At 52.6% G+C, this 27,577-nt stretch overlaps 2 protein-coding genes across 3 annotated transcripts in view; one reads left to right on the forward strand and one right to left on the reverse strand.

Moving 5' to 3' along the window:
• Positions 1-9,892, reverse strand: part of NXN (nucleoredoxin) — a 50,988-nt gene extending 41,096 nt beyond the window's left edge. For both annotated transcript variants that reach the window (XM_086624748.1, XM_086624747.1), the window contains exon 1: positions 9,575-9,892. In XM_086624748.1, the coding sequence (XP_086480874.1) occupies positions 9,575-9,892 (318 nt within the window). The remainder of the gene's footprint in view (positions 1-9,574) is intronic.
• A 7,790-nt stretch (positions 9,893-17,682) lies between these two features.
• On the forward strand, positions 17,683-26,683 carry LOC104373136 (multidrug and toxin extrusion protein 2). The gene is made up of 17 exons (XM_086624706.1): positions 17,683-17,787; positions 19,833-19,934; positions 20,478-20,546; positions 20,893-21,041; positions 21,208-21,250; positions 21,981-22,025; positions 22,447-22,544; positions 22,793-22,890; positions 23,224-23,337; positions 23,576-23,643; positions 23,906-24,014; positions 24,101-24,176; positions 24,507-24,576; positions 25,113-25,245; positions 25,630-25,724; positions 25,963-26,044; positions 26,448-26,683. Exons 1-17 carry the CDS (start codon positions 17,683-17,685, stop codon positions 26,681-26,683), a joined length of 1,692 nt encoding a protein of 563 aa, XP_086480832.1.
• Positions 26,684-27,577: the final 894 nt, after the last annotated feature.

The following is a 27,577-nucleotide window of genomic DNA, read 5'->3' on the forward strand; positions in this document are numbered from 1 at the left end:
CCTGTCAATGAAGTTGTGGGCTCAGGTTTAGAGGATTTAACAGCTCAGATCTGCCATAAGATCTTCAGCACGTATTACAATAAATTTCACACTTTTTCCAAAAGGGACTCCCACAGCAGCGCTGCGAGGGTGAGATCCTGCACCCGTCTGTTTGCTCTGGAAGCGGGGCTGGGACCGCTGGGTACCATTAACACTCCCCGCACTGGGCATGGGCTGGGGCGTTGATGGAGAGGTTCTGGCGAACACGAGGCTGCTGCTCGCACTTGCCTGCCCGTCTCTCAGCAGCTGCCTTCTGCACAGCAGGATTTACAAACGCCAGCTCGGAGCTGGCACGCGGGATGAAGCAGTGGCAGTTCAAAAGAAAAGGCTGAGCTGAATCAGCGCGGCTGGGGAGTTGGCGTGTGCTTCTGCCAACGCCACGGCAAGGGCAGCGCTGCCGAGGCACCGGGCGAGAGCCGGGGCACTATTCTCTTCAACTGGCCCGGCACAAATCAAGAGAGCTCGTTTGTCAGCATCCTGAGTTAACGCTAATGAAGTAATGGCTATGACTTCATCTCTCCAGTGGGAATCTCTTGGGAACGAGGGAGAACAAGAATTTCTCTCGCCGGCTCACTCACATGGTTGCAATTCGTTTCAGTTGCCTTCTACTCTTTTCTGCAAACATTACCTAATTCTCACCCGATTCTTAAATCCTTGCACTGAAACATAAAACAACGCTCCCTTCTCAGCTGTCAAAGCCCAGCCTCACAGAGATGCCTCCCAGTGGGATGTGACCCCCCGTGCCAGCTGCCACCCCCTCCCTGGAGGCCAGCAACACCGAGTCCCCACTCGCATCTGAGGATGCCAGGAGCTATTTTTTATACCTCAGACATGAAATAAAAATCTGGTATCTGGTAACTCTGGGCAAATTCATTTTAAATAGGGACTTTGGTAGCTTTTCTCCATTAAAATATTTTAAAGTCAGGTTGGATTTAGCCACAGTTGCAAAGACAAGATAAAACGTTGCCAGAGGACCCTGGAGTTTCTCACCTTGGCTGGGCAGGACAGCTTCAACCGCTGCAGATCTTCATGGGTGCAAAATACACACAGCCACCTCTCACACCGCCCTGCCTGAAGAGCCTTGCCCACGGCAGCACCAGGCAGCCCTGCTGCCTTCCTCATTACCAGCCTTTGGCTTCCAAGTTTGCTCTGCCTCGACTTTGCTTCCCTGCGACCCCACTGAAGATGCTCTCCCTGCCCCATGCACCATTCCTGGTCTCTGCAGTGGCGATGGCACCTATCATTTGAAGTGCATCATTTTTGGAGTAGATTCTCCCAGCATTTCATAGAATCATAGAACGATTTGGGTTGGAAGGGACCTTCAAGATCATCTAGATACAATCCCCCTGCTGTAGGCAGGGACACCTTCCACTACACCAGGTTGCTCAAAGCTTCATCCAGTCTGGCCTTGAACACCTCCAAGTCGGGCATCCACGACTTCTCTGGGCAACCTGTTCCAGTGCCTTAACAACCTTCAGACTGAAGAATTTCTTCCTTATACCTAATCTAAACCTCCTCTCTTTCAGTTTAAGTCCCTTGTCCTATCACTGCTACTATCCAGGCTCTGCGCTCCCCCCAGCACTCACCCCCCACTCCTTGTCGGGGGCTCCCATCGCCTTGTCCGAGGCCAGCAGGGCTTGCTGGGCTCCACGCTGGGGGCTGATCAGATTGCGAAAGCTCAGCTAACGCCCTGACGCAACTGAAGCCATCAGTCACTCACACTAAATAAAGACTGCAAATTCTTCACATACTAATTGTTGGTTGCAATTGTTCGCTGTGTTGAAAGACAGACATGAGAGTACGCAGAAACCATTCCTGCCTCTTTTTAGTTCCATCCTTCCATTAATTGTGTGCACTCTAAGCCAAATCAATAAGACACTACGTTTGCTTTGGAAAACTGAGATGATGACAACGTGCTCAGCCATCACCCAAGACGCTCACGTCGTAATCTGTAATACTTGTATAATCCACTTTCCCATGAGAGAATTTAGTATGTCTATTTGCTCACTTGTCAACTCATCCCACTCCCAGTTTCTCCACTGGCCGTGTTCTTTACCTTACAGCTTACAGATTTAACTCTGTGTTTTTCGCCTACAGAGCATCAGCAGAGAAGCAGGGGTCCCAGCCAGCACAGAGAACGCTGCCCTGCAGAGGTACATCAAGGCAGCGCCGGGGGAAAGCCCTCTCCCCCAGCTCAACATCCCCGGCCCCCACCCGGGGCTCCTATCCCAGGAACAGCGGGGAATTAATGTGCACAAAGCCCAAGTCATAATGAATCCAAGCACCCTCCCCACGCTGGCGTTACTCTCCCCTTTCCTAATCGTTATTATCTGGAGATGGCATGAGCACAAAGTGATCTGTCTAGAAAAATGTTTCAATTCTATCACGCATTACGGTGTGATGTGCTACGGAACCAGTTTAGAGAAGACATAGAGCTATAAAGTCGTGATAATTCAGTATTCAACCCAGTCTGAAAGCTCAGGAGTCAGCTCGTTATTTGCTGAAAGCGGGGGGCCTGAAATTACCCGTGAATAGTTCAAAGCTGCAGTTAATTCAACATCTCTACTTTCAAAAGCATAAAAATCAGAGATTCCTGGAGCGTGTAAGCTTTTTAAAAATGACAAACTACTAACTGTCAAATCAAAGCAGCAAACAGAAATCCACATGGCTGATAAGACAAATAGTTGCATTTTAAAGAGTAATTAAATATCACTTTGGAATATTTTGCTTGGAACTTGTTTCCCTGATAAAAAACGGGGAGGGGAAGGAGGAGGCGGTGGCAATCCGCATCCGCCAACGAGCTTCTCACCAAGCAAACGCTCAAGCAAACGCTGCTTAAACTTGTTTTCTTGAACGCAGAGTTCTGCCAGCTGTATCACAGCCTCCCATAGCCTCTCAGTTTCCCTATATCCCTATATTTCACATCGACACTCTAGCAGACAATTGCTATGTTGAATCCGCCTTCCTGGGGAGGAGGGTGCATGGGGCTGGGGCAAGAATCGCCCCGATCACCAAGGAGTGCAATATCTTCTGACTTGACTTAGATTAAAACCATACCCCAACTTCCATGCTGGGAGCATTGCTAAAAAAACAGGAATGCAAAACAGAGAGCTCTCCTCAGATGCAATTCAGGAGAAGTGAAACCCTACCCCAGCCCCATGAGCTAACCCTACCGTGCGTTGCTTCGAAACATGAAAAGTATGTCTACCAGAAAGGACCAAAAAATCTCCCAACTTCAAAACGCCCTTGACTCTCTCAAACCCTGTACCCGCTAACAATGAACTCACCATGAATTTCACACAAACTTTCCCAGTACTAAGTAACACCTCTAGAAAGCACCTATGGGCAACGGTACAAAAGGATCGTTTTGAGTATTAAACAAGGAGGCAGCTTACCACATTTCAAACTAAAACGTTACCAAACTGCTTGAAGAAGCCACCACCCGAAGGCAACGCAAAGCTGATGGCAGTTTTTGAGACAGGACTTGCAGAGCCCAGTCCAACACCCAAGCATGTGTGAGCTGCGAAAGCTCCCACTGCTTTTTCCCACCATGGAGCCAGGAGGATTTGATGACGAAAGATGTCCAAGGACTTTCAGAGCTGGCCCTCAAACATGGGCCATTACCAACTGAAGAATACAATACACGGCACGGCAGATGACACATCAGCAAGACATTTAAAATACTAATTGTTCCCCAGGGAAAGTGCTCGGGCAGGCCACAGTTCGGATATACAGGGAAATCCGACCTCCAAGGACGTCAGCGATGTTTTTGCAACTATTGCAGGACCTGGATTTTAACCACAGCCCCCAGACTTGCAGTCTACTGATAGCAGTGAACGCTTACAGGGATTTCACTGGAGGATTAGGGTCTTGGCATGAGAGACGACCGCTAATTGTATGGAGGGTCACTGCGAAGCTCTATAAAACATCCTCAGAAATAATTGTGAAAAGCGGCATCAACAACAAGAAGAATTACAGAACGTTTTGGCTTCGATGATGTCTGCACTATGTGGAAATACTGAATAGCTTATTCCTCAGTTATAACTGAAGTTCACTGCTGTACTTCTCCAAAATCACACAAAAAAGTGCTCCATTATTTTGCACCTCCTTTTGTAAAGCTGTTACATGTTCAGCTCCTAAAAGAACACATTTTGGAGAAGAACTGTGCACCGATTACTTTAAAAGTAATGTTGCTTTGCTTAGCTCTGCAACCTGAGAGTAACAAATGAAATTGTCAACCATGCAGTTTTAAATGAACGTTTTCATTTCAACATCTGGATTAAGATGCCACAATGAAAAACAGCACACAGGCTTCTCTCTGCTCCTTTCATACATCTCCCATTCTTATGTTTCAGAACCAGCGAGTTTCAAAGCAAACAAAGAAATCAGTTGGTGCTGCTAATGCCTTGCTTCTTACTCAATAGCCTTATGTCATGAAAAGACCATATTTTTCAAATCTACATCTCCGTGAGCCAAAGATTTCATATACATTCCCACCCCAGAAATACAAAGTCAGGAATACAGCTGAAAGTGATTACCTAGATATTTTTATATGATGAAACTCAAAAGCTGCTTCAAGTGATTTACAAAATTCTCTGTTAGACAAATCCCACATCTGTGCTGACCACTCGCCTCCCAGATCTCAGCAGATGGCAACTTCAAAAAGAAAAGTTACGAGTCCCTGAAAATCAGGGTGTGTCTTAAACTGTAATCAAGGGTTTGAGGGTTCCCCCTCAAAAAAAAAAAAAATTGTGTACGGTCTAATTTAATGACATTTCTACCTCCTCCCCACCATTTCTTGTGCACACTCTACCTATAAAACTAGAATGTGGTGTCTAATATCAGGAGAGGCTCCCATAGTAGATGATCTTTTTAAGCAGAGGGAAGGAAAATGCTCTTTTCTTGGGAAGGTAAGAGGGAGCAGAAAACATGATTAAAAGAAAAAAAAAAAACACAAAAAAACAGAGTGGGTATTTGTTGTAAAAGACTTCACAGAGATATGTGCAACCAAGCAAGAGGATGGTCACATTTTACCCATCAATCTTAAGAGCACTATTTCATTCGCAGTGCTGAGGAAGATGTACTCCTACCATAGTAGCCAAGCCACTAAACCAACAAAATCCAAAACTATCAACCTGTTCCTTTCCCCCTCCTTAGGGCAAGACAGAACAAATGTCATCTTTGCACGCAGAGAAAGATCACGTGCCACACAATTCAGCAAAAGACACAGCTCGGATGAACATGGGAGAAAATAGAGAGCAGGGTATAGAAATTCAACTTTTAAGATAAAGGAAAACCACCCTGTCCCAATCAAAGAGTATTTACAGCCTGAGCAAACAGAGATCCTCAAACTGTTTTCAGATACTTGACTGAACAATCACAGAAACACAATCAACATGTTTTGCATTTATTTCAAATCAGAGCAGAAGTATTTCAGCTCCAGAGGAAATGGGTTCACCTTCCCAAGAAGAATCTGGGCGACCCTCAAGCAGATGCATAAATACAGCGGAAAGCAAACAGAAAACAAGAGGCAAAGCACAGACCCTACACCACCGCGGCGCTGCGTGGATGCTCCAAGTAAGTAATTGGAAAAGTCAAGATTAAAAAGAATGAGGAAGACGACTGGGCTAAGTAACAAGTAAAAACAAAAGCAAGGGCAAACCAACAACAGCAAAAGATAAACCACTTCTCTCCCAGCGCAGCCCCGCTTGCAGCCCTTCCTCCTCCAGCACCCTGACCCTCCTTTCTCCCACTCCTATGTGGACCTGTGTGAGAGAACCTGGACAGAGAACACAGCCAATTTATTTCTTATTTTTAGCAGAAATGACCAAGACATCCCACAGCAACGCAGCGCAGCAGGACAGCACATTCCTGCTGTCCTCCGAAAGCCTGCATGCCGTAAGCCCTCGAAGAGCACCCAAAGTCACCCCGAGCGTCGGTGGACTCAGCAGCAGAGATGGTTTGGAGCTCACCAGGAGAAGGCTGAGATCCTCCCGACAGCAGGGAGGGTGCTGCCCCGTCACGGGCGCCGGCGGACATTGGGGCACGTAGACAGATGGAGGCTGTTTACATTACTGAGGTTCCCAGTAGCAATCAGGAATTAAAGCTGTTATTAAATCAACCCTCCAGAACTTGAGCAGCTGTTCGTGCAAACAGATAACAACAGGGTGATGTTAAACCAAAACCCCAAACGAAACAAAGACACACAGCAACATCTCTCCCCCATGTTCTGCTCAGCAACGCCAGGCACTATCAGAAGACCAATCAATTATCAATAGCTACATGTAGCCACCCGAATCTGGGGGTGAACAGCTTAACTGAAGGATGTCTATCACGAGTTAAAGGCCTCCAATCTCATTTGGCACATTATGGTTTTGTTCTTGAAAAAAAAACCAGTAATACGGCTGGCTGCGGCTCAGACAGAGGCTTAATGCCATCCTCCTCATTAATCAAAGGCTTTCCTCACGTCCAGATGTTTGCTGACTTGTACTGCGCTCTTTTATTACTGGTTTGGAGACAGAAATTGCTATATGCTAAAGTTACCCATATTCAACTGGTTGTCGCGAGACGCACAGGCTGTTACGCCCTTGGTAACTGCACCCCGGCATTATTGAGTTACTGAGGCATTCCACGAAGAGTGGCTGTTTTCTTTGACAACCCATACTACTTTCACCAATAACCATGAGACTAAGATGATATTTTACTTTTAGGACTGTGGGAATTTTTCTGTAAGCCCAGAAAGGAGCCCAGTTTTTAAGACCTATCAACATTCAATGCCTGGGGTTTGGAAGAGGGAGAAACGTAAAAAACTGCGGAGTACACCAGAGAAAGACAAGGCACACACTGATAAATGTTTCAGCAGGAAACCAGGACGGTAATAGCCATATTATTCAATAAATCCGAGCAACAAAAATGATGTTACAGCCAATATGGCATAGGAAGTCATCTCTCCCCAAAGATTTCACAACCTCATTAGATAAATAAACCAACACACAATGGGAAGCGTTGGCTGGAAGGGACCTCTGGAGGTCTTTGAGTCACCAACACCAGACCCCGTTGGCCATGGCTTCACCCAGCCAAACCCTGCAACCTCCAAGGACAGAGGCTCCACAGCCTCTCCGTGGGCTGAAAGCTCAGGGATGGAGTTCTGCTCCCAGCCCAATGTTCCCACCTCTCTCTCTCTCTCTCTCTCTGTTATCTCTATTCTCAAGATCCCTTTCTTCCCATAAATCTATATAATTCTCTGGAGCTTGTCTCACATCGGGTTTAGGAGTAGCCTTTAGTGCAAAGGAACCATAACTCAAAAGGACTGCCTACATTTTTCTAATGCTTTTGTTTTTAAACAAATTAAGCCTGCGAGGTACCAAACATATGCTAGACATCCCTGGCTCTTGCTGGCATGTTTTTGAAAAGTAGAAAGTTTGTGCTTTTCTGGAGAGTCAGATCATTAACCTGACTATTTAAAAATCAGCCTATTATACAGGGAAACTTCTAACTGCCTGAACTACAGGTTATAAATCTCTTGTTTAGAAATCCGATATCCTGACATAATTGCCCTTATAACTTACAAATAGGTTCTCTGTTATCCATAGATTAAGCTTCCTCCAAAGCAACATCACATCTGCTTAGTTTTGAAAATATACAGCACGAGCTTCAATTACTTTACACTCCGCACAAAAATAATCCTGAATTTAACTCAGGGCTTCTTGGAATAAGAGTTTAAGACCCCATAATCTTTCTATTTCATGTTTTCTTGCAATCTAATAGATGGAAGTATTGGCTGGCATGTAAAATTAATGCCACCTTCGACTTCTATGATTTCCCAACAATTTAACTACATTGCAGTGGAATTTTTAAAGCAAATATGGCAAGCAAAAGCCCCACCACCTAAATAATCTGAAATTTCTGTAGGGAAATGGCCAGCTACTAATTGGAACCACAATCTTTTCACATCCCTGTAGAAAGAGGGTTTGCTTTTAAAGAAACTGGAATTAAACTGTAATTTCTCTGAAGGATGCAGCTTCTATTACAACTCCCCTTATTAATGAAACTAATCTCAGACTCTGACCTGTGACCATTCCTGCAAGCTCCTGGTTACAAGGGACTTCAAAGGGGCAAACTGGGGGCCTTCAGCAGCATCGTCCAGGTGCGTGGATTTAAATACCAAGCGAGCTTTTTCAGAACTGGGGGCTTAGCAACAAAAACCTGCAGAAAACGAGCAAAGAGCGGAATCCAGGTTTCAAACCAGCTAGGCATCTTCTCAGCAGAGGGGACATCACACGGCGCAGCCAGGCGACAGCCAACTTTTCCTTAAACGACTCCTTTGCCTAACGAACGGCGCGAAGTGCCGGCAGAGGAGGGTTCAGAGACCCGCTCAGGAAGAAGTGGTCCCTGTCATCCCCAGACAGCCTCGCAGAGCCCGACCACGGGGGATGCCTGAGGGGGCCCAGCCGCCCCCCGGCCCCGCAGGTACCGGTGTCAGCCCAACAGCCGCTGAAGCAGAGAACGTGCCTCGCTGAGCCCAGCCAACGCCTGCCCGCTGCTTTCCGACCGGCAGCCGCAATCACTCGCCGGAAAGATGTTTAGAAATGGCACTGTGGGGCACCATCTTTTTAATTCTTACTCAATAGCTTCCAGAGATTAGAGTTACAAAGACTTTTCTTTTAAAGAAAGCCTACCAAGGTTGCGAGCTCGCTGAGCTCTGGAAGCCCAGCCTTTGCCTTCCTGTCCCTCACAGCCTTCCCTGTCTGGGTCTTACAGAGTGCTTTTTGTCCGATATCCGTCTTTCCGATTAAACTCCTCGGATGAGGGGCTGTAACTTGCAGAGTATTGAACACACCAGCTGCTCAACGAAGCCGAACGACCAACACCATCACGCGAACTCGCCTGGCGGCTTTGCCCACAGCTCCCAGACACACCGGGCTCCAACTCGCTCCTCAACCACCACATGCCCTCCCACAGCGGGTGGAGGCCATGGCCCCTTTCCGTGCCCAGACCCCGGCAGGAGCCCACGGGAGCCCGCTCCACGGCCCGCACCAAGGCCTGCTCCCCCCGGGCTGAGCGGCGGCCGCCCGAGCGGAGCCGTGCTCCCGGCTTTCGGCTCGGAGGAGCGACTTCCCGCACGCCTCCCGTGCCCGCCCCGCTCCTCCGAGGGACCCGTCGAGGCCAGCGGGCGCCCGCCCGTCCGCCTCCCTCGAACCGCGACCCCCAGGCCGGGATTGCCCCCCTCGCCTCTCACTCGCGGAGGACGGCGCCTGGAGGGTTTCCCTCGTCCGCAGGCCGCGAGAACCGGAGGCACCGGAGGAGCCGGACGCGGCGGCGTCGCCCCGCGGGACGGCAGCCGAACTGCCCCCCGCCCCGGCCGGCTCCCCCCGGGAACTTTCTGGAAGGCGCCCACCCCACGCCCCGCGCCCGTCGCCACGCGGGATCCGCCTCGGCAGGGCGGGGGGGGGGGGACGGACGGGCTGAGCCCCGCCGCCGCCCCCAGACAAAGCCCGGGGCGCGCCCCCCCGCCCCCGGCGGCCCCCGGTCTCACCTTGCGGTGCTTGTCGGCGAAGGGCAGCGCCAGCCAGGGCATGGCCCGCACGGCCTCCTGCCATTGCTGCTGCTCCTGCTCGGCCGACACGAAGACGATCTCGAGGCGCTGCCCGCCGGCCGCCGCCGCCTCCCCCCTGAAGCGCCCGTAGAAGGCGGCCAGGCTGGCGCCGAGCTGCGCGCAGGGGCCCCCGAGGCTGCAGCCGAAGTAGAGCCCCACTAACGAGACCCCGCGGGCGGCCAGCGCCGACACGGCCACCTCTTCCCCGTCCGCGGCCACCAGCACCTCGCCCAGCACCTCCGACAGGGCGCCCGCCATCCCGCCCCGCTCCGCTCCCCGCTCCGCCCGCAGCCGCCGCAGCTCGCGCCGGCCGAGCCGAGCCCCGCCCCGCCAGGGGGCGCTGCCGCGCCGCGCCGCTCCGCGCCCGCCCCTGCCCGGGCCCCGCCCCCTCGAGGCCACGCCCCTCCATGCCCCGCCCTCCATGCCCCGCCCCCTCCGCTCCGCTCCCGGCGGTGCGGTCCCGCATCTCCCGCAGGGCTCCACACGGCCGGAGCGGAACGACGCAGCCCTCAGCGGCGGGCTTGGTAGCGCCCGGGTCGTGGATAAAGCTCCGGGGAAGCCTCCCCCAGGCCTCAGCACCCCCCCAAGGCCCGGCTGCCCCGGGGAGAGGAGAGGGAAGGGTGGCCGGTAGATCATAGAATCATAGAATGGTTTGGGTTGGAAGGGACCTCAAAGATCATCTAGTTCCAACCCCCCTGCCATGGGCAGGGACATGCTCCACTACACCGGGTTGCCCAAAGCCTCATCCAGCCTGGCCTTGAACACCTCCAGGGATGGGGCAGCCACAACTTCTCTGGGCAACCTGTTCCAGTGCCTCACCACCCTCTGAGTGAAAATTTATTCCTTAGATCTAATCTAAATCTGTCCTCTTTCAGTTTAAAGCCATTGCCCCTTGTCCTATCACTACACACCCTTGCAAAAAGTCCCTCTCCAGGTTTCTTGTAGGCCCCCTTTAAGTACAGGAAGATGGCTCCAGCTGGGGCAGGCGCTGCCAGGAGCTGGTCACTGCTGGGGATCAGCAGCTCGCTCCCCCCTGCCCCGAGTCACCCATCCTGCAGACCTTGCCTGAGCCCCCACACCCCATGGAAATACCCGCACCCGGCTGGGACACCTGTCCTCTAAATCCCCAGCTAGAGAAGGGTGGCTTCCAGCTGGCCCCATGGGTCAGGTCAGAGCGAGCACTCACACAGCCTGCAGGAGAGTGCTTCCCTTCTTTGTTTTCAAAATCCAGTGTAAATACATGTTTACTCTTATCAACGGCTGGCGGAAAAACCTGAAAGCCAATCCAGAAGTGTAAACACAAGTAAATTTGGCTGCATTGAATTCCACAGGCTGGCTGGCTGGAATACAGAAAGGAAATAAAGCATAAACAGCGACATGCAAACCAGGCTTTAAAATGTATTTCCCCTTTATCATCAAAGTCTGTCATCTGTGAGCCTGCAGAATTCATAGAATCATAGAATCATAGAACGGTTAGGGTTGGAAGGGACCTTAAAGATCATCTAGTTCCAACCCCCCTGCCATGGGCAGAGAAATCCTCCACTACACCAGATTGCCCAAAGCCACATCCAACCTGGCCTTGAACACTTCCAGGGATGGGGCAGCCACTACTTCTCTGGGCAACCTGTGCCAGTGCCTCACCACCCTCATTGTAAAAAATTTCTTCCTTATATCTAATCGAAATCTGCCCTCTTTCAGTTTGAATCCATTGCCCCTTGTCCTGTCACTACATGCCTTTGTAAAAAGTCCCTCTCCAGCTTTCCTGTAGGCCCCCTTTAAGCACTGGAAGGCTGCTATAAGATCTCCCCGGAGCCTTCTCTTCTCCAGGCTGAACAGCCCCAACTGTCTCAGCCTGTCTCCATAGCAGAGGTGCTCCAGCCCTCGGATCATCTTCGTGGCCTCCTCTGGACTCGCTCCAGCAGCTCCATGTCCTTCTTATGTTGGGGACTCCAGAGCTGAACACTGTATTCCAGGTGGGGTCTCACGAGAGCTGAGTAGAGGGGCGGAATCACTTCCCTCGACCTGCTGGCCACACTTCCCAGCAGCACAGATCCTGAGCGCTCCAGGCCGACAGCCGCGTGTCCGCAGCGCAGAGCCTGACCCACCTGTCCTCATCAGTGAACACCTCCGTGCACGAACACGCACCCTCCGCTCTCGCACATCTGTACAGCGAAACGCACGTGTAAGCGCGTGCGAGGCTGGGGCCAGACGGTGGGTTTGCGGGGCTGAAGTTTGAGGCTTTTGATTGGGAGCAGCTGCAGATGTTTCTCCACCGACACGCAGCTGCACGGCCACTGCGTAAACACGTCGGGGTGCAAAGTGTGTGCACGAGGTGGACACCTTCTCCGTTTTAATTTTCAGAAAAGTCCCAGACCAGCACTCTTAAATCTTTCTAGCTACTGTAAAAAACACCTTTATTTTTACATCGCTTCCTTATTTGGCTTCTTATTGTTGCTTAAAATCATTGTACAGCATCCAGAGCCACTGGGGAATGCTTTATAAACACAATTAATTATCTTTATTATTATTACAGCTTTACAATCTCTCTTTTCTTTTGCCAAGGCCCGCTCCCAAGAGGTGGTTCAAAGCAAGAGGACTTTTGTCTTGTTTTTATTTGTCCTGCCTTATCTGCCTTAATTAAGTATTTGGGCACTTCAGGGCAGGGAAGCTGTTTTTTAAGTCTGCAGCCCTGAACTCAACCAACCCATGTGGCGATAGAAATACTCTGTTGTAAAAATAATATTTATGGCTGCAGTTAATTTGTCTGGTCCCATTTTTAGTGAACAAAGCAGAAGTAAGACGCTCTGAAATACAGAACAAGTGCCAAGTATTTCTCCCTCTTCAAGAACAATAAAATAAAATGAGGAAACGTCTGTTCTTACCAAACAGCATCACGGCGTGAGGTGTGACTAAACTGAGGTTACACCATGTGAACCCTCACAGGGCTCCACAGCAGAATCATGGATTCCAGATGCCCATTCGAGAATCAACTTGAGATATTGGAATTAAAGAGCCAGGACGGCATCACAGAGCTTTTGATAAGCAGTTTCTGATCTATACCGAGATAGTGCCAATCTGCATTTCCCCAACTCCTATTTATTTTTTCTAAGTACCGTTTTGCACACCGCATGTTCTTTGAACATTATATATTGTATCTTTCACTACAGTATTTAGCAAATATTTTGCCTCGAGTATTTGGCAAATATTTGCCAAATATTTGCCAAATATTTGCGTTTGCCCGGATTTGTTTCCCCCACAACCAGTGCTTATTCAGCTCTGGTCATCAAGAAGACAAAAAAAAAAAAAACCCAACCAAAAAAACCGTAAAAACCAGTGACGAGATGCAGCAGGTGACAGCGCCTGGCCGAAGAGTGCTGCCGGGCGACGACAAGAAGCCGGGGGCAAGCTCGCCCCCCCGGCCCGCCCCCGGGCTGGCGCCGGCCCCGCGCGGCTCCAGCGCCACCTGCCGGGGCGGCCGCGCACGGCGAGCCCGGAGCGGGGGCAGCGGCACCTCGCACGGGTGCCAGGCCGGCGGGGGAGCCTCCAGAACAACGGGTTGGGAGCAGAAATGGGAAGTTTGGGAAACTGGGTCGCGTTCACACGGGCTCTGTCAGTTGGGGGAGCGCGTCGGGCTTTGCGGCTTCTGCCTAAAGCGCGTGACGCGGAGCCGTGGGGGATAACGCTCATCGGATTGAGGAAATTAAACCCACGGCAGCAAAAAGAAGAAAAGAACGGTACGCTCAGGGTGGTTTTTAAACAGCGGTAGCCGAGTTGCCCTAAAGCCACAGCGTAAAAGAAGCCATCAAAGAAAACTCCTGTTTAGCCACGGCGGAGTGAAACAGTCTGGTTAGTCTCACTCTTCGGGAAGGCAGCTTTCCAGGGAGCAAAAGGAGCCCCAGGTTAGTTCCCAGCACACGCAGTGCTGCGAGGGATGGGCAGGCAGCAGCACACAGCAGTGGACACGCAGCAATGCAGAGACACCGATGCCATGCTGAGCCCATGGGTGCCAGTGAGATGCTAGATTTGTCATTGCTTTTTTTCTTTAAATAAGCAATTGCATTTTGAACAAATTCCATCCACTGTAAATGTTGGTGTTGACCTTCTCCATAACCCTTCTTACAGAGGCATGTCTGCACTAGCAAGCTGGGACAAAGAGTGGTGTGAACCATCCTGTTTGTATGACTGTCCACGCCAAAAAATAGCGGTTATGGGCAATGAAAACACCCAGGATGATTAGAGACTGCTGAGAACTGCCTGCTCCTGAGCCAGGGTGAGTCAGCAGCTCTCCTTCACAGGCAAGAGTTCAACCTTGCTGGCAGCTGTGGAACTGCAGGTCCTGTACCCGCTTCAGTGCAGCAGCTGCATTGCCAGCCAGCAGCGTTTAAAACATTAATAGACATTACGTTGTTGAACATTATTGAACGTTAATTATACCTTGGAGACGCAGGCAGAGGTGGACATTGATTCTGCTGGGGCCGAGGAAGGTTTGTCAATCAGCAGGATGAACTTCAGAACACTTATGTGGGGTTAAACAAAAAAAAACATCCCTGTGTGGCCAGTAGGGAGACTCCCCTGCAGTAAGGGTCACTATAATCTAAAAACATTAGCAAGTCTGCTAATGCATTTACTACTCCAAAATACAGTAACTTTCTTTGCAGTCAGATTGTCACGCAAGAGGAACTATCTGAAGATGGCTATTCTGGTTCATTCTCCCTGTTGACAAGCCCCAAATCCATGTGCTATATCTGCTGACAATTCTGAACATCTGATCCTATGGTGTGGTTATTAAACAAAAACTAATTTGATTGCAAAAGGCTCTTTAGTATTTAATTTAGCTGTAGTCTGAACTCCAGATTGCAAGGAGGGGAGTGGATTTTCTATGGTATCCACAGCAGCAAGGTCTCTTAAAAGAAAGGGCCACTCTTGAAACAGCTGAGCGTTTGACATAAATCCGTTGCGTTCTGAAATTTTTCTTATTTGGTAGCTCTTAATCGCAATGGTTCCAGACATGGTACATTTGTGGGGTTTATTTTAGTAACGGAATGTTGGCTGCGTTTCAGAATATGGACATACATATCTAGAGAAAGCCCTAAGTTGTCATCCTGCTGGAAATGGGCAGGATGACATTTCTAATTCTGCTCTACAGATGATGCAAGCAACTGCAATCCTTCTCCCCGCAGCTGCTTTCTACAGGATTCACATCAGCACTGCTGAGAACTGCACAGGGTCCCAGCTGCTGAAACCAGCTCCGAGAGGGCAGGCCATCTGTCTGCTTCAGATGGTTCGTACCTGGTCACACATTAACTCCTTTAAACAGGTCTGCGTTAAGGTATCAGCCTTCCAAAACGCTGCTGCAAATTCGTTGGAGGTCTAAGACGACTGAGTTCAACGATGTTACTCTCTGAAGGAATTTGACCCTTCAAATTCTTCTAACTGGTGTTGCAATACCATTGATATCCGTATTGCTGAGAGCAGCTTGGCTTGGCGTGAGGCTGGCGGTACATCTGACCTTCCCCATCTGTCTAGGGACTCCAGCAGATGAGCCCTCCAAATCTTGCCAGGCAGATGGCAAGGTTCAGATCTGTGGTGCTGGTGATGAGGGAGACCTCAGGGCAGCCCTGTTCATCAGACCAGGTCCTGGGGTGCCTGTTCTGCTGCTTCCCAGCAAGACTGGGACCCACATATGACCACGGAAACACAAACCAGCTCTTCTGAAAGCAAATATAGTTGATTTCAAACAGCAGCAGCAAAACACAAGAAGGGAGGTTTCAATCACAGCCCGTCCATGCGTGTTTGGCTCTCTAGAAGCTGGCTAGTTCGGTACCAGGCTCCTGCTGCTGGGAGACAACATTTCTACCCTAAGTCTTTTCAAAGTTCCTCCTATTCTTTTCAAAGTCCTTTTCCCCAGGTTTCTACGCAATTCTTTCTCTGCTCTGTGCCAGCCCGGGGTATTGATCTCAGCAGGGTCACAAGCAAACTTCAAAGGGACTCACACTTGCGCTGCTTGTTGAGGACCACGAATGGCACCATCTGAGCCTTATCATTTCCCTTCCTGCCTCCATGTGAGATAACGGCACCACAGGAACCCTCTGACCATCTCATAGCCAGGCTGGCGACAGCAGGCACGCTACCAGCCAGGACACGCATCACTTGCTGCCGACTACTTTGGTTTCTTCATAGCTGCCACTAAAACACTGTCCTGTGGGCAGCACAGGCTCCAGCGTGTGCACCCAGCTGCCCCACCGCTCTGCCAGCGAGCACCAGGGGGGGAAGGATCATGGAGAGAAGGAGCATCCCTGGCTCGCTGAACCCTGCACAAAGTCGTGGCATTTGGAGCAAACGCCAGTGACGCTTGCTGGCTTTTATCTAGCATGAGACTGGAGTGACACCTTCTCTTTGATTTCTTCAGCCCATTTTCCACTCTCAGAAGGTGTGGGTGAGGTTTGCACGCTGCCTGTCTCAACAATGGCATGAAAAATCTATTTAGCCTCTTTTCGGTGGCGCTGAGAAGTCCAATCTGCAGCTGAGTGCACTGGATAGTGACAGCACTGAGCTTCCAGGGCAAGAAAGGCCTCAAATCTCTGAAACATTCATGTAAGAATCTGACTTGAAGCATCTGTGTCTGAAAATGTTGGCCCAGCGTGTTTCCATTCTGCAAGTCAGCTTGTTCCTCTCTTTTTCCCCGCCGGAGAGGAGCAGAGTGTTTACCTGAGCTCAGCCTGTGTCCACTGCGAAGGATACCAGGGTGGTCCGGGCCACCCCCGGGTGTGACATAGTGATGTAATCACCACCAAAGGAAGAAACTGTTTCAAAGTTAAAATACGTTCCCGAACTTTTAATTGAACTTTACACTGTTCTCTTCCCCTTTTGTGAAAGGGTTTTGGTGATCTGTGAACAAAATCCGCTGGCTATACCAAAACAGGCAGTTCTTCACCAGAAACAACTTCAGGTGAATTTTGCAAGTTGCTCTTTCCCTCTGGACTGCCACCATCAGGAGGAACTCAAATCCAGACCACAGTGGTGTCGGGCACTCTTTTGTCCTGAAATACCCTGATTTCATCATGGCACATAAAATCAGAGTGGCAATGGCTCACCACTGCTGCCACACAGTTCCTCATTATGTCAGATTATGTTTGAAGGAGCAATGGGGTAAGGAGCAAAGGGTAAGTGAAACATTAACGAGACTTTACATTTCTGGGTGGTGACACCACAGCCATAAGGCACTGAGGCAGCATTTAACAGCTGTAAAATCAAGCCTCACTTTCCACTGTATTTTTTCTGTTCGTTAGAAATAGATTTGGGTACAGCTTCTGCACTTAGGTAGAATTTCACTCCTGTAACAACCCAAGCTCCCACTTAAACCAAGGCCTCTTCTTCCCAGGTGCCGGCCTAACACGGCCATGGACATCCCAGCCAAACGTGGGGTCCAGCAGCACCCCTTCGAACCTTCGCATCCTGCTAGCTGCACTGCAGAGCTGTGGAGGCAGCTGGGCTCCAGCCTGCTGGGTCGGAATCCCTGGTTCAGAGGGGGATACCCAGGTCCCCAATCCATAGCCACCACCTGGGGTGAGGGTCTCTGGACTGCTGGTGAACTCCAGTCAATGTGTGTGGGATCCCCAGGGGGTCCCCATCCCACAACCAACATGTAGGAGGGCTCTAGATGCTGGTTAACAAGTGGAGGGGTTCCCCACACTGCAGGGCCCCAAGTCCTTCACCAGCACATGCAGGGGAGTCCTCAACCCTCCAAAACCCCACGGTGGGCTCTGGCTCTGGTCAACACGTGTGTGTGCGGGGGGAGTCCCCACCTCCTGCCTCCCCACGGAGGGGTCCCCGACCCACGGCCAGAGCACAGCGGCGGGGGTCCCACTCCTCGGTCCGCGGAGGGTCGCCAGCCCTAAGCCGGTGCCCGGAGGGACCCTGCCCCTGCCCTCCGCGCAGCACGGGCCCGCACCGCCCACAACCGGCAGCCCCGGGGGGCGGGGAGGCGCTCCCGGTCGTGCCCATAAGGCGGGCGAGCGGCGGCGGCGGCCATATCGGCGGCGGGGCTTATGGCGGCGGCGGTGGCGGCGTGGTGCCTGCGGGGTGCCCGGCGCCTCCTGCCCGCGGATGCCCGGCGGGAGAGCTGCGAGCTGGCCCGGCTGGCGGGGCCCGTGGTGAGAGCCGGGGCGGGCCGGGGCCCGTGGGGGGGGCACAGGGGATGGGGCCGGGACCGGGCACAGGGAATGGGGCCGGGACCGGGGGGTGGGCACAGGGGCCGGGCTCGGGTGCCGGAGCGGCGCCAGCCGGCCACGACGCTGAGGGTCCGCCGGTGCGGGGATCGCCGAGGGGCTCGGCCGTCCCGGAGCCTGGCAGTGGAGCCTGGCAGTGTGCCCCGGCCATCCCGGGCACCACGAGCGGCTGTGGAGCGGGTCTGAGCCCCGTCCCGGCGCTGCTCCATCTCCCTTCAGCCTCCGGGCACGGCCCCGCAGCCCCGGGGCTTTCACCGTGCCCTCTCCGCCCGCACGGGGGCCAGCTCGGTGCCTCCCCCCCCGCAGTCCGTGCCCGCTCGCCTGCGGAAGGCACAACCTACCATTTAAACGCCGCTCTTCATTCCTTAATTGTCATCCGAGGGCTTGTTCTTGGCCACAGGAATTCCCGTTGCTGTCCAGCTCGGTCCGTGTCCAGCGGGACCTGTCAGCGCGGATGAAAAAGAAGAGCAGTGGATTTGGGGCAGGGGAGAAGCTGTTAAATTGCTGTTGTATTGCTCTGTGAAGTCAGTTTGCAGCCCCGGCACTGTCACGTACCCCTGGGGTGACGAGCAAGTCGCTTTGCTATGCCAGCTCCTCGGCCAGCCCTTCTGGCAGACTTCGGGTGCAAAGGGACCCTGTGGATTCCTGTCCCGAAAGCCTCCCGGGGCTGCCGTTTGGCTGGAAGGAGATGGATCCGTGGGTAGTCAGGGACCGGCGGCACAGCACTGAGCACGTGCTGCAGAGGTTTCCGCAAAGGGGAGCGTGAACCACAGCCCTGGTCTAAATCCGTTGCGTGGGAAGTTTTGTGATTTGACTCTTCTGCTCTATCTGGTAAATATGTACCAACCGATGAACTTCTCAGAGACATCCTCCCTGACATCAAAGCACTGGCCTGCTGTGATCAGGCAGCAGAGGAAGTATAGACAGATTTTGGTTTCTATAGCTGAGTACATCAGCCCTTGCTCAGTCCCCTCAACCATCCACCTGTGGCACAGCCTGCTTCTCAGTGTGCACAGATAACCTCAAAACCAAACCCACAGCTGTCGTTAGTTAGTGCTTGTTTCATGTCAAACCCTGTGCTGGAACAATCGTGGAGGTACGGACCCCTCCTGCGAGGGTTACTCACAGCAGCAAGTCAAACATGCCCGGGCCTGGCAGGAGGACTGCATCTCCAGGCAGCGGTGGGAGGTCTGGAGAGGAGGTGGTTTTGTTCTGTTCTTCCTCTGACCCCACAGGAGCTGGTTCTCCAGCAGCACTGAGCTCTTGGCTTACCAACTGCTGGGTGGATAGGAGTGTGAGCAGACCCTGGGCATGGTCCCCAGCCGTGCCCACCCCTCAGCGGGTATAAACGTCTCTAACTCCTACCATCTGGTTCTAGCTGTGCCATGACTCCGTGCCTTGGACGCTTGTAGAGTGGCTGTCCTCTTGCCAAGGGAAAATGAGGTCTGGAGTGCGATCTCTGCTACAGCATCGTTGAGCCTTCCTGTAGCCCCTGGCTAGGAACAAGCAGGCTGGACTTGGAATCTCTCCAGGAGGGGAGGACACTGAGGTTTGGGAGGAGAGTTTTCCCCAGATGCACAGAAGTGAGGAAAAGCATTGAGATTTTTGGTTTTTCCCTCTCTATGCATCTTTCATCCTAGAAAAGCAGATTTCTAGTGAAGCTATTAAGCCACACACAAATGAGATCATCTGCCAGATTGGCTGCATAACACCAAAGTCCCACAGGGCAGGTAGAGGTCTGCTTTGAAAGACATAGCCACCAGAGCTTGCACAAGTCCTAGAGCTGGCTTCTCTGCCCCAGTAGTGCTGGGTTCCCAGGACGGCAGAGCCCTGGCCTGGAGACAAGGCGAGACGCTGCAGTGACACCAGGAAACTGGACTGTTCATAGTCTGAGTCCTGGGAGGGAAGGGTAGGGTTCCTCAAGTCCTAATTGGTCGTCATCTCACCATCTTCTCCTCTTCCCATCCTAGTTTGTCGCCCAGCTGCTGGGGTTCCTGATCAGCGTGGTCAGTTCCATCTTCTGTGGCCACCTGGGAAAAGCCGAGCTGGATGCTGTGACGCTGGCCGTGTCCGTATGTATTACTCTGATTCCTCTCTGGTTTCAAACGTATGAACTATGTGTCACCAAAAAAAGAAGAAAAAAAATCAAAACCTGTAGGAACGTATATGTGAGGACCTTGTGCATAAGCACAGCCTGATGCAACGCAAACATCCCATCCACCAAACTGATCTTTCTTTAGCCCTGAGCTCGGGTGGGAGATGGGAATTGAGCAGTCAGTGACTGTGCCAGTGCAAGGCCAGGAGCTGGGCAGGGAGCTGGAGCCCGTGACAAGCTCTCTGGACCTGCCAGACCTGGGGGTGTGCATGTGGCTAGGAGCAGCACCATTTATGGTTCTTTAGAGAATCATCTCTTGCTAGAGGACCCTTTTCCACACCAAAGGAGAGAAAAGGCTACTTAGGTAACAAGAATGTGTTATTCTGAGAAATAGAGAAGGGCTGGAAATTTCCCAAAAACTCATAGCAGAACTGTCTCCCCACCCAGTTGGGAGGGACACAGTGGTTTGAGCCAGGTCCCCTGTCACTCTCTTTTGCAACCCAACTTGTCTCTCCTCTAGGTTATCAATGTGACAGGCATCTCCATCGGTTCTGGTTTAGCCTCAGCATGTGACACGCTGATGTCCCAGGTCAGTGGCAGCTCCTCCTTTCTTGTGCCTGGTGGGGTTCCATCAGTGGTGTCTTGCCTCCTGCGCAGTGGCATCTGGGCACAAAGTGCAGGAGGATGGCAGCTTCCAGCCAGCACAGGGCTCTGGATGCACTGGCAGGAGCCTGCTCCCTCCCTGCAGCTCCTCCAAGAAGCCCAGGGTTGTGCCAGGGTAGCAAAGGGGTGCGCAATCCAGCTGAGTGCTGGTTAAGCCCAACCAGCCTGGCACTAGCCACTGCAGGGTGTGGGAAATGCTTTTAATCAGCCTGTTGCTGCCCAGACCCTTTGGTTCCCTGTAACGCTCACCTTGGTCCTCTCTCCTCACTCAGACGTATGGTGGCAAGAACCTGAAACAGGTGGGCACCATCCTGCAGCGGGGGATCCTCATCCTGCTGCTGGGCTGCTTCCCTTGCTGGGCAATCTTCATCAACACCGAGCGGATCCTCCTGCTCCTCCGACAGGACCCTGAGGTTGCCAGGTCAGGGGTGAGATCGAGCCCTTCTGGACCAGGCATTTGGCTGTGGGTGGGTTGCCATGTAGTGTTGGAATCAATGCTGGGTTTCAACCAGAGCTGGAGTGCAGCGCTGCTTGGCTTGGCTCTGGCTTTGCTGTATCATTAACTGGGGAAACAACTCTCTTTCCAGGTTAACTCAGGTCTACGCGATGATCTTTATTCCAGCGCTTCCTGTAAGTTGCTGCTAAAGCTGTTAGAAGCTCTGTGTCACTCAGCAACGTTTGGGGAAAGGAGGGAGGGTCTTTGCTGTGTGGATCACAGGGCAGCACAGTTTAGAGGTTTACAACGTGGCCCTTGATCTTGGGCCATAACAGATGTGTACTGGCCGGGAGCTGCTGGACCAGCAAACATGCACTCTTTCGTCTTGCTGTGCAAAGGCTTTTACTGCAGGCCACGTCCCTGCACAACGAGTAACTGGCACTGGACATTGGAACCAGAGGCTCCAGGGCTCTTAGCTCTGAGATAAAGGCTGCAGCTCGCTGTTTGCACACACTCGTAGCTGCTGGGCTCTTGGATAGTTACACTGTCCCTCTGGAGAGACTCCCCTAAGGCAGGGAGCAGTATCCCTGGGGAATAAGTGTCTGCAGGTTAATGATTTCTTCCAAGGTTTCCAGTCTCTCTTGTGCTGATGAGGAAACATGGGAGACTTCCCATTTGGAGACTGATCTCTCTCCCAGTGGGAGTGGGAGGTGCCTGTTGTTGGTCTCAGCTGGCGGTGCAGCCAGTACTGGCAGATGCCACGCTTCAAGCAGACCACAGGAGCAGGGTGTTGGGCAGCGTGCCTGGCTGGGCCACCCTGAGAAGGCGGTGGGAGGAGGTGAGGGAAGGCACTGTTGGTGAGTGTTGAACAGCAGCTGGCTGCTGAACCCCAGTGCTGACAAAATGAATCCTGAACTCTTGCAGGCGGCGTTTCTGTACCAGCTGCAGACGAGATATTTACTAAGTCAGGTATTGTATAACTAACCAGATTCTGGGCCATAGATTAAAGGTGCTCCTAGGAACATGGACACCATTGGGGATCTAAGTTCATCCTGTCCTGGGGAGGGCTGGGCTGAGGAATGTGTGATGCACAGCCCTTGGCCAGCCCTGCAGGCAGGGCTCTTCTCCCAGGAGGAGCTCCTGGGAACCACCCTTAGCTTGCTCCATTTCCCTGTTGTTACCTCCCAACTCTGCATTTTGCTGATTTCACCAGCTCTTGAGCCCTGCATGCTGCCCTCTGAGTGTCTAACCCAATCTAGCTTTACCTGAAATGGGAGCTGCCTTCCTGGCTTTCTCCTTGGGTAGTGATGAAGGTTTCCCTTGTGTTCACTGGATGGGGGCTTGGGAAGTGCTGGGGAAACAAACTCCAGAGTCTTTCCTTGGCTTCCAGGCGATCATTTTGCCTCAAGTGTTGACGGGGATTGCAGCCAACATCCTCAATGTGGCCATGAACGCCTTCTTCCTATATGCGCTGAAGCTGGGCATGGTGTAAGTGTGAGCAGACCTGGTGACAGCCTCTCCCTGAGTGCAAGGGTTTGCCCAGGGCTGTGGGGGTGTCCTGGGTGCCCAGTTCTGCCACCTTCTACCCCCAGCCAACCAACCTGGAAAGATAAGGTTGGAGGGATCTGTCCCATATCTGCAGTAAGGCTTGTCTGGGTGCCACCAGGTCTCTCCTGCTGTAGCTGAGGAGGTGTAGAGGAGGACATTGTTTGACATCTGCCTGTCTCTCTTCCCAGGGGCTCTGCCTGGGCTAACACTGTTTCCCAGTACACCCAGGCCATTCTCCTCTTCCTTTACGTGTGGTGGAAGAAGATCCATGTGGAGACTTGGGGAGGTACTGCTTATAGCTTAATCCTTCAAAACACCAGTGTCTGGCCCTGGGGATTTGGCGCTATCACCAGCACCCACAGTGTCGGTCTGCCAAAGGGATTACCATCCCCTCACAGTGGGTAGATGCTGTAGCCACGACCCCAAGGCCCTTACTGTAGCCTCAAGTACGTTCTTGTTGATCACCCTGGCTCAGGAATGTGCTGTGGCAAGACTAGGCTGATGTCCTGGGAGCTGTGACTTGCAGTGGTTGTCCTCAGGGTCCAGGAGAGCATGTGGCTCCCCTTTGGGGGAAGAGAGGGAGAACCTGCGTTCATTCTGCTTCACCTTCTCATTGCAGGTTGGACCAGGGACTGCCTCCTGGACTGGGGTTCCTTCATCTGGCTGGCGGTACCCAGCATGCTCATGATGTGTATTGAGTGGTGGACCTTTGAGATTGGAAGTTTCTTGGCAGGTGAGTCCAAGTCCTTTTCTTCCTCTGGTTCAACAAGACACCTTCCAGCCATGCCCGCTCTGGTGGCTGCCTCTTAAGTCTCCCCAAGAGCACCTCCTGCCAGCAGCCTCCTCGCCTGCAGGGTTGGTTCTGCAGGGTGCTGCACCTGTTAGATGGGAACCCTGTAGTCAGTGTCTCCATGTCAGCAAAGGAGGAGTTTAATTTTGACCTAACGATGGAAGCGATGAATCTTTTCCAGGGCTGCTCAGTGTGGTGGAGCTGGGTGCGCAGTCTATCATCTACGAGCTCTCTTCTGCGGCGTACATGGTAAGGGCTGGGTATGTTAAACCAAGCTCAGCCTGGGAGGGTCCCCAAAAGAGTGGCTCTGCAGATCAAGGCTGGGGAGGGAAGCGGAGGTGAGAAGTAGATGTTGGTGCCAGGCAGGTGAGGACTTTCCGGCCTGGTGCACTGCAGATGGAAACTCCCTTTACTGCAGCAATGCCAATTTGCCCCACATTCCCTACGGGGGAGAAGGAAATTGCTGCAGGCGCTGTTGCCACTCACCTCCTCCTTGTCTCCTGCTGCTCAGGTGCCTCTGGGCTTCAGCGTGGCGGCGAGTGTCCGAGTGGGCAATGCCTTGGGATCAGGGGATGTGGTGCAAGCCAAGACCTCCTGCGTCGTTGCGCTGCTGTGTGCAGGTCAGCTCAGGTCCTGCAGAGGGGAATAAAGAGGCAGGACTTGCTGCCCTCGAGGCAAGCAATTTGACCGTTTCTTTTTCTTTCAGAAGTTTTTGCTGTGGTGGTTGCAACATTACTGGGAACCCTAAAGGATGTGGTGGGATACATCTTCACCAATGACAAGTGGGTTAACAGCTTGCTTTTGAATACTGTTACCTTCCTGGAGGGTGTGATTTATATCCCAGGAGCTGCTAACAGATAGAGTTCATAAACCTCCATCTGGCAAACACATTTCCCAAAGGTTCCTCCCCATTACCTGGTGTCATTGGGCAGCACAGATGCTGCTGACACTGGGACGCTACCATGGTGGGTACCCAAGCTGCACGCATCCCCTCAGATGCCAGAGGCTGGGATCAGGCTTTGCAGCTGGCCACGGGAGGTGTGGCAGACCCAGAGTCCTTTGGGACCATGCCATACTGCTTTCCCTGACCAGTACATACATCTTCCCAACAGGGAGATCGTTATCTTGGTGTCCAAAGTGATGATCATCTTTGCTCCGTTCCACTTGTTTGATGCAGCAGCAGTGAGTATTCCAGCATGTGGAACGATTCCTCTCTGCAGGCTGGGGTGCAATGGAGAGTGCAAAGCTGCCTATAGCTCACTCTGGGCTGTTAAAATGGTACAGAGAAGCAAACTGATAAACTGTCAAAGCAGCTGCAGAACAACCCCATTTTTTCTCCCTCTTTTCCCCCGACAAGGCTTCAGCTTTTTACTACCTTGTCAGAGCTGCACAAATGAGCAGCAGTGTTTATGCAACTTAAGACAGTAATTTCAGCCTCTTTCCTCCTGTCATGTCCCTGGGAGAGGGACCCAGGTGGTGTGGAAAGGGTCTGCTGGCATGCCTCTGGTGTCTGCAGACAGCTCCATGTTCTGCACCTGGAACAAGCGGAACCCTGCACCGTGTGCTCTGTGATGTGGCTTTGCTCCCTCTTGGCTTTGTGGGACAGTGCTGCGGGTTCCCCTGTTCACAGAGCTGTGCCACAGCCCAGAGCTCCTGTGCTGGTACCATCCATGTCACGTGCTGTCCCATGTATGGATCCCTCTGCCTGCTTTCCTTAGGCGACGTGTGGCGGTGTGCTGCGGGGCACGGGCAAGCAGAAGATGGGTGCTATCGCCAACGCCATCGGCTATTACGCCATCGGCCTGCCCATCGGCATCTCACTGATGTTTGCAGCTAAGATGGGCGTGTTAGGTACGTGTGCCCTCTGTTCAGCATTGTGCGAGCTGCCAGCGCTGCTTCCGCTGGGCCAAGGCTCAGCCCTGGAGCTTGTGCTCAGATCCTCCTTTCAGCTTGGTGGGGCTGGATCAGGCACTGGAGTCTCTGGCTGATGGAGGCTTTGAGTAGCCTCCAGTAACTGGGGGCTGAGATGTCCCAGGCAATCCAGGTTTGCTCCCAGCATAGGACCCACCCAGGAGCTGTTTGCTCTCACTGCCCCTCAGGGCAGCTCTCCCATCAAGACTGGGTTAGACATGGGGTGACAACCTGACCCCACTGAAGTCCTTGAGCATTTTGGCAGTGGCTGGCAAAAGCTGCCTTTCCTCAAACCCTCCCTGAAGTAACTTACCATTGCTGCAGGTCTGTGGGTCGGGATGATTATTTGCATCTCTTTGCAAGCCCTTTCCTTCTCCGCTTTTGTCATGCGCATGGATTGGAAGAAAGCTGCAGAAGAGGTGAGACTTGTCCTTCTAATAACTCTTGAAAGGTGTTAGGTGAGTTCCTGTCCCAGTACAATCCCAAAACCCTCTGGGAGGACACAAAAGGGAAGAGGGATCTGTCCCTCTCCTGGAACGGAGGAGCAATTTGGTGCTGAATGTGCTTGTCTTGGGAGAGGAGGGAGGAGGCTCAGGTTTGCTTGGCTGGGCAGGATGTTCTTGCTCTGAGAAGAGCAACTCTTCCATGGTTTTTTAGGCTCAAGTCCGAGCTGGACTGAAAAAACAACTGGAAGATGTGAACTCCAATGGCACAGCTGCTAACAAAACATCTGCTGTGGGTACGTAACCGGGCCTGACAACAGGGAGGGAGCCCAAATTTTCCACCCAACCCTTCCTTTCCTTCACAGTCACGGCAGCCATGCCTGTCCTGCAGGCCCTGATGGCTGGAAGGAGCACAGCGTCTGGTGCTGGTCCCAGTCCAGTGGCGCTTCCCCTGTACTTTGTAATGGGGTACAAGGTACCCTGTTACCGCTGTCACCACCCTGGCTGTTCCAGGGAAGAGCCCAGACTGCCAGCCAGTGTCTGCCTTTCCCAGGAACACCTGTCACTCTGTCTGTGGTGTGTCCCTGAGCCTTGGGAAAGGACCCTCGGGACTGTCACTAGTGCTTGTTTAGCATCAGTCTGGGATTCCCTGGCTCCGCAGCTCGGCTTCCCTGCAGCACTCACCCCTCTGTCGCACAGATTACATCTCCGTCGACACAGACGCTGCGGACACTGTGGTCCTGCCCGAGAGCATCGTAGGAGGAGAGAGGCAACCTGACCACCAGTTCATCGTGCAGGAGGAGCCTACCGTTGTCCTTGCTCATCCCGCCGTGGTATGGAGGGCCCTGATCATCCGCCGCGTGCTGGCTGCTGCCGCTGCCATTGCTGTCCTGCTGGTGGGCGTGCTGGTCCGGCTCCTGACTGGCAATGGCTAGAACCTGTGACAGCAGGGAGCTGTGCGCGTGGTAATGTCCCAGGAGGAGGAGGACAGTGTGGGGGAAGGAATTCCCTCTCAGTTCCTTGTAAAGAGTTACTTTGCTCAGTTTCTGGTTAACTCACAATGTTTTATCCCACATGCAGAGTTCTTAAAAGGGGTGAGGATGCAGCACCTGGGAAGAAAGTGCTTGAGAGCTGGTTCCTCTCCTGCACTGCACCGGGCTGTCACTTATGATAGACAGGAGTGTATCCTGGGGCTGGCCCGGGGAGGAGATGGGGACCATGTGCTGCTGTCCTGCTCCCTACTCCCCAGGGGCCTTTGTCCATGGTGTTTGCTAGTGGCAGAGGCTCTTGCTACCTTCAGCACGTTCCCTCGCGCACCCGTCCGTGCCAGCAGCGCAGCGTGGCAGAGCCCTCTTGCTACTGCTGCAGCAGCGCAGGGCTGGTTTTGTTGGAAGCTGGTTTTGTTGGAAGCTGGCTGACTCCTCTGCCTGCTGGCCCTGCTCTCCCTGTGCTGCCGCAGGCACAGAGCCTAAAGCAACTGTTCTTTGCACTTTTGTAAGGTGGGATTTTGATACAATAAAGTTTTCTGAGTAAACGCTGGGCTGTTAATGTGGTGTGAGCGTGACCCGGGTCATTGGCACGACTGAGCTGTTAGAGGGGAGCTGTGTGCTGGGTTTGTGCAGGGAATAGCTGCAGTGTGGGGCTGGTTCTGGGTGTAACAGCAGCCGGGGGCTTGTTTTAGCCAGGCTCAGAGAGCAAGCTGCTCCTCTCGGGTACACGCAGGGTTCGTGCACCTTGATTCCTCCCAGGCTGTTGCTGAGCTGCACAGGAGCGGGTGGTGGCGTGGTGCACAACCCTACGGAGCTGTATGTCTTGATGCAAATGCCCCA

Source organism: Tauraco erythrolophus, chromosome 21 (assembly GCF_009769465.1).
Source record: "Tauraco erythrolophus isolate bTauEry1 chromosome 21, bTauEry1.pri, whole genome shotgun sequence".
Classification (NCBI taxonomy): Eukaryota; Metazoa; Chordata; class Aves; order Musophagiformes; family Musophagidae; genus Tauraco; species Tauraco erythrolophus.

Excerpts from the sequence above, each read along its gene's own strand:
- LOC104373136 (XM_086624706.1), top strand. The coding sequence starts at position 17,683 with ATGGCGGCGGCGGTGGCGGCGTGGTGCCTGCGGGGTGCCCGGCGCCTC. Across the intron at positions 24,015-24,100 it reads CGTTGCGCTGCTGTGTGCAG|AAGTTTTTGCTGTGGTGGTT; the intron begins GTCAGCTCAGGT and ends TTTTTCTTTCAG. Across the intron at positions 24,177-24,506 it reads TACATCTTCACCAATGACAA|GGAGATCGTTATCTTGGTGT; the intron begins GTGGGTTAACAG and ends TCTTCCCAACAG.